Source organism: Tupaia chinensis, unplaced genomic scaffold (genome assembly GCF_000334495.1).
Source record: "Tupaia chinensis unplaced genomic scaffold, TupChi_1.0 Scaffold138910_1, whole genome shotgun sequence".
NCBI classification, from domain to species: domain Eukaryota; kingdom Metazoa; phylum Chordata; class Mammalia; order Scandentia; family Tupaiidae; genus Tupaia; species Tupaia belangeri.
This window is the reverse complement of record NW_006198801.1, coordinates 2,196,561-2,203,135: the sequence shown is the minus strand read 5'-3', so window position 1 is coordinate 2,203,135 and position 6,575 is coordinate 2,196,561. Positions and strand designations below refer to the sequence as shown.

At 48.8% G+C, this 6,575-nt stretch overlaps 1 protein-coding gene across 1 annotated transcript in view; it reads left to right on the top strand.

The window, feature by feature from the left end:
• Positions 1 to 6,096: 6,096 nt before the first annotated feature.
• SYCN (syncollin) overlaps positions 6,097 to 6,575 on the top strand; it is a 6,023-nt gene continuing 5,544 nt past the window's right edge. Inside the window, exon 1 of the mRNA XM_006161744.3 lies at positions 6,097 to 6,514. Coding sequence (XP_006161806.1) covers positions 6,120 to 6,514 — 395 coding nt within the window. The 5' untranslated portion in view covers positions 6,097 to 6,119. The remainder of the gene's footprint in view (positions 6,515 to 6,575) is intronic.

Below are 6,575 nucleotides of genomic sequence, written 5' to 3'. Positions count from 1 at the left end.
GGGGGGGATGGTCATGCTACAATCCCTTCTCCTCCATTCTCCTCTCAGGATCTTGGGCACGTGTGCCCAGTGTGTTTTAAGCCACCGGGTCCGGGACGCGAACCGTGGTCGACTATGTGGGAGTCCAGCGACATAGACATTACGCTAACTGCTGATTCCCAAGCATGCCCCAAATCTTGATGGGATGGGTAAATGGAGGATAAAGGATTGTGGAGTGACCACACCCCATGCAGGAGGTGGGGGGAACTCTCTCACTCACTCTCTCTCTGGTGAACATGCATGTCCTCTGGCAAATTTAAATAGACAGGCCTGGCCTGTCACATAGTACTTAAGCACTGCAAAGAGGAAGTTGGATCCCATGTGGCTGACCAGAGTTCGAGTCCTGGCTCTGCTGGCTTGAAAAACACACTGGGATGGAGAACTGGAGACAAGACAATTTCAGCGTGACCAGGTACTCTCTCTTTCTCATGCACTCTGGTATAAAAAAAAAAAAAGAAGAAAGAATTAAGTAGACATAAGGACCAGCAGGTGGTGCTGTGGTTAAGGTGCTGGACACTCCCACATGGCAGACCACGATTCGAATCCTGAAACTGGTGGCTTGCTTTCCCACTTTCCCTCTCTCTCTCTTTCTATGTCCTTCTGGTCAAATTAAAATAAATGAATGGATAAATAAAATTAAATAAATAATTATTTTAAAAAATAATTAAGTAGACATAATCCGTCAGTGACATACGGTTACCCAAGTATAATGATTTCTGATGACCCAGAGTGAACTTGAGTACTGAACTGAGTCTCTTCTTGGATTTATGCAGCACGATCAGCATTTTCATGTCAATCACACACCCCCTGTAATGCTGTTACGTTCAGGTACCACCCTGATTAACACAAATACTTTCTTTTTCTCCCAGTGGCAATTTCGTGTGTGTAGCAATCTTCTTTTTTATGATCTGCTGAAAAATGTCAAATGAAGGTTGTGAGATCTGAGAAGAGGATTTCTTAGGATACGAATCAAATGTATCTGTGGATATTAAAAAAACAACCTGCCATTCTTCCCACTGCATTCCCAGAGTCCTTTGCCATGCCCCTGTTATAGTTCTTTTCAGACTGTGTTCGAATTATTGATTTACCATCTGACTTTCTCATGGGTTTGTCAAGGACAGGACATTTTTCCATTTAAAGAAAGAAAACCTGCACAATAAGGAGATGTTTATTTTTCTATTATTTGTCCAGTTTGTGTTAATAAAAAGTGAGGCAATCCTTTCTGAGTGGGGATGCCGTGTGTGTGTAGGTTCATGCACGTGTGCGTTCATGTGCACATACCAGATGAATGCGTGCGATTTTATGCACAAGAGGTGCGGGCGGGGATGGCTGAGGACGGGGGCTGGTCTGCGGTGGTGGATGTGTAGTTTCAGGGTCAGGACACACAGGTCCCAAAGGCTGTGTGTGTGACTGCGTTTCTCCTGGACTGCGTGGCAGGCGTGTTTCTTCTCAATGCAGGGGGGTCTCTAGGATCGGCGAGTGAGCGAGTGAGACTCAGCGAGCTCAGCGGCTGACTGCGGGAAGGGGTATTCCAACCCCAGCTGTGCGGCGTTGGCGTCGGTGTTACTGGCTTAGGGATGTACACCTCCCAGGTCTCCTTGGGTTCTGTGTCAGGCTGACTGCTTGCGGTGCCCCAGTGGGTCCTGTGCTCCGGTCCCTGGGTCTATCTCCCCATCAGGGTCTCCTGGCCCATGTCACCATATGTGTCTGGGTGGGTGGGGCTTCAGATGACTGCCACACTTACGTGACTCCATCCTTGTGTCTGGGAACCCTTGCAGAGCTGCAGGGTGAGGGCTCTGTGTTTCTGGGAACAAGGAGGCGTTTTGGGAAGTTAACAGCTGGAGATTAGATTTCATGGGGTCACGAGAGGCGAGGAAGGACGAGAATCCAGGTCTTGTCTGGGTCAGGGCCAGGGCAAGACCAGAGTCTCAGAACTGTCCTGGCATCAGCAATTAGCGTAATGGCTATGTTGTTGGACTCCCATGTAGGCGACCATGGTTCATGTCCCGGACCCAGTGGCTTAAACTCACGCCGGGCACGTGTGCGTGCGTGCCCAAGATCCCGAGAGGAGAATGGAGGAGAAGGGATTGCAGCGTGGTCATCCCCTGGGGGGTGATTTCTCGCTTTCTGTCTCTCTGTCTCTCTCTGTCTGTCTGGTGAGCACATGCGCCCTATAGCAAAAACCTCTCAAAAAAAAAAAAAAAAATCCTGAGAATAGTTGGAACAGCTCCATTTACTGCATAGCCCCAGGTGCAGGACACTGGGTTTTGTGTTCATGTCTTTCTGTCTATACTGCTGAGCGTACACAGTATTCTTTTTTTATTTATTTAAATTACTTTATTTAACTTTAATTTATTATTTTTTTGGAGGGTGGCAGGTGGTGTGGTGGTTAAAGGCACTGGACTCCCACATGGTCAACCGCAGTTCGAGTCCTGGACCCGGTGGCTTGCTTTCTCACTTTCCCTCTCTCTCTGATCAAGTTAGAAAATAATAATAATAATAAAGTTAAATAAAATAATTATTTTAAAAGTTATTATTTTTAAAAAACCGTTTACCAGAGAGGGACAGAGTGAGAGAGAGAGAGAGAAAGCAAAGAAAGCAAGTCGCCAGGTCCAGGACTCGAACTGCGCTTGGCCATGTGGGAGTCCAGTGCCCTTAACCACCAAGCCACCTGCTGGCCTCACCTGTACAATATTCTATATGAAGTATTTCTACTCTTTTTGTGAATAATCATCATAGGGATTGTACGAAATCTTCTATTAGTTAAAAATTACCCTACCTAGCGTCTCAATTTGTTATCCCTTTGAAGGTAGGAAGAAACTGAAGTTTAGAGAGGTAAATTCACCTACCTACGGTGAACTTACCACTCATCAAGCAGGTGGTATCGTCAAAACGCGAACCTACCTCCAAGTGTTTCCACCTGTTGGCCTGTCCAAGGCAGGAGACCTGTGTCTGAAGGTGACCAGTAGGGTCAGGGAAAGCTGGGTGCCCTTGACAACAGCGCACTTTTGGTGTGTGTTGTCACGAGGGTTTAAGTCGGCTGAACCTTCGCTGTGTGGTGTGCCAGGCTCCGCACTGAGGATTTTCATAATAGCGATGGCCATTGCGTGTGGGGCAGGTTCTGCTCCAAGTGTCGTCCCATGGATGAACTCCTTGCCTCCTTAGGGCAGCGCTCTTGGGTAGATACCAGCGTGTCTGCACGAGGCCTTGAAGTACAATCACGTGTGTGACTCATGGAGGAGCCAGGACTTGGACCCCGCAGCTGGGCTCCACAGGCTGTTGTCCTAACCCCAGACTTCCTATCCTTTCTTGTCATCTTCACAACAACCCTGTGGTGTAGGGAGAAACACTGTCCATCTCACAGATGAGGGAACTGAGGCCTGGATTTGTAATCAGAACCACAGAACCCATTTCTGATCAGCCCATCTGCACCCTTGACCTTGTGCTGGCAGGAGGCTGGGAACTCCAAAGAGCATCTTAAGGGCCTTGGCTGGGCTGTCAGATGTCCCTGTCATGCCATGGGGGTGGGGTGGGGTCCCAGCTCCTTCCCCTTCCTGCACCTTTCCTTACTTTTTCCTTCGACTCATTTTATTTCTGCTTGATGATTGATACAAGCTCACTGTATATGAATCAACTCTATTTCTCTCTAGAAAGTTTTTATTTTTTCCATACAAAAAACTTCAAGTTTTATTCAGTTCAACAGATTCAACGTATGTTTGACAGATTCAAGATGTTGAACCTTGGTTAAGAAAGTCTCTTGGCAGGTGGCATGGTAATTAAGGCACTGGACTCCCACATGGCTGCCTGCAGTTCGAATCCCAGACCTGGAGGCTTGCTTTCTCACTTTCCCTCTCTCTGTCTTTCTCTGATCAAATAATAATAATAATAAAATTAAATAAATAATTGTTTTTAAAAAAATGTCTCTTGGCTCCTGGAGAGTAGGATGGTGATGAAGGGGAGCAGCCTGCTTTTTCCTCCCTTCCTGTCCTGTGTGGAGGTGGTTTGAGGAGAAGGTTGATTTCTTCTTGTTAGTTCGTGAACACTCTTTATATATTATAGCCATTAACTCTGGCAGGTGGCATGGTAATTAAGGCACTGGACTCCCACATGGCTGCCTGCAGTTCGAATCCCAGACCTGGAGGCTTGCTTTCTCACTTTCCCTCTCTCTCTGTCTTTCTCTGATCAAATAATAATAATAATAAAATTAAATAAATAATTGTTTTTAAAAAAATGTCTCTTGGCTCCTGGAGAGTAGGATGGTGATGAAGGGGAGCAGCCTGCTTTTTCCTCCCTTCCTGTCCTGTGTGGAGGTGGTTTGAGGAGAAGGTTGATTTCTTCTTGTTAGTTCGTGAACACTCTTTATATATTATAGCCATTAACTCTATACTGTGTGAAGTGTGGCAAAATGTTCCCTAAGCCTTTCGTACATTGTCTTGCGAAGGTTTTAAGTGCTATGGAAATGCATCTCCCTCCCCCAGTCTCCTCTGCCTTGACTTCCCCTCCAGAACCTCTCCTTATTCTCAAGTTCTAGCCTTCCCTTCCTTTTCGGAGACCTGAGCTGCTGTGAGCCATGTGGTCTCCAGTCCACTATGGCTGCTCCAAGGCTGGGTCCCTTGAAACTTTTTCAGAGCTCTTCCTTATACCTATTAACCCTCTGCCACCCTGGTATTGCAAATGACTCCTCCTTCAGTTCTGTCGATTGCCTTTCTTTATTTTTTTATTTTTTATTTTTTTTTGTCATAGGGAACAGTGCACTCTCCAGAGAGACCAGAAAGACAAGCAAAAAGACAAGCAAAGTGAGAAATCACACCCTTAGGAGCCACACTACAATCCCTTCTCCTCTATTTCTCTCTTGGGATTTTGGGTGTGCATGCACACACATCCGGTATGATGTGCAAGCTGCGGGTCCAGGACTGGAACTGTGGAGTTGGCCATGTAGGATCCAGCACTTCAACCATCAAGCTCCTGCTGGCCCCTGGTTGCCTTTCTTATAGTGCTTGGCACATAAAATGTTAAGGTCAGTTGATTTTTTTTTTTTTTTTTTTTTTTAGTTTTGGCTATAGGGGAGAGAGAAAGAAAGAGAAAGTGAGAAGTCACCAGAGGATGGCTATGTCCCAATTCCTTCACCTTTGCTGGTTCTCCTCTAGGGATTTTGGGCACCCACGCATATGCACCTCATATGTTTTTCTTTCTCAAGAAACAAATTTCTTTTTTGGGAACCAGCAGTTAACGTAATGGCTATGTCGCTGGACTCCCACGTAGTCGACTGCGGTTCGCGTCCCGGACCCGGTGGCTTAAAACTCAAGCCGGGCGCGTGTGCGTGTGTGCCCAAGATCCTGAGAGGAGAATGGAGGAGAAGGAACTGCCGCGTGACCATCCCCCCTGGGGGGTGATTTCTCGCTTTCTGTCTCTATGTCTCTCTCTGTCTGGTGAGCGCACGCGCCCTATAGCAAAAACCTCTGAAAAAAAAATAAAATAAAAAAATTTTTTGAGAGATTTTTGCTATAGGGTGCATGCGCTCGTCCAAGAGACAGAGAGACAGAAAGCGAGATATTATTCCCCAGGGGCAATGGCCATACCATAATCCCTTGTCCTGCATGCATTCTCCTCTCCAGGTGTTGGGCACACACCCACATGCGCCCAACGTGAGTCTGGGACTTGAACCATGGTCGGCCACTTGGGAGTCCAGCGCCTTAACCATTACACCACCTGCTGGCCCCATCTCAAATTTTTAATTTCTTACTTTTTATAGTTAATTACTCTACGTCTTTAGAACATATTCATGCTCAGAAAGCCTCAGTGTTTTCAAGCCACTGGGTCTGGGACTGAAGTCGCCTCCAGTCACATACGGGACCCAGGCAGCCTTAACCTTGGGCCATCCACTGGCCCCACCATGCTGAGTTTCATACCTGTGCGAGCGCCTGTGGGCCTGGGTTGTGGGTTTCTGACCCAGGTGGAAAAGGTCTCCCTGCTCCCTCCCCTCCCTCCCCCCTCCCGGAGGAAACCTTATCTCGCAGCTTCCTCTTTCCCACAGGTCAGGCGCATAAAAGCGCTTGGGAGCGCCGCCTCTCAGTGTCGCCATGTCCCCGCTGAACCTGCTGCTGCTGGCCCTGGCCCTGGTGGCCGTCCCCCGCGCCCGAGGCGCCTGTCCGACGTCTGCCGAGCTCAAGAACGCCGACGGGACGCGCGTGTGCGCCAAGCTCTACGACAAGAGCGACCCCTACTACGAAAACTGCTGCGGGGGCGCCGAGCTGGCGGTGGAGCCCGGCGCTGACTTGCCCTACCTGCCCTCCAACTGGAGCAACACGGCCTCCTCGCTCGTGGTGGGCCAGCGGTGCGAGCTCACCGTGTGGTCCATCCGCGGCAAGAAGGGAAAGACGCGCAAGTTCTCCACCGGCGCCTACCCGCGTCTGGAGGAGTACCGCCTGGGCATCTTCGGCACCTGGTCCAACTCCATCTCCGCGCTCTACTGCAGGTGCCGCTGCGCCCAGGCCCCTGCCTCACCTACCCCCCCCCCGCCCCCCACACCCACCACC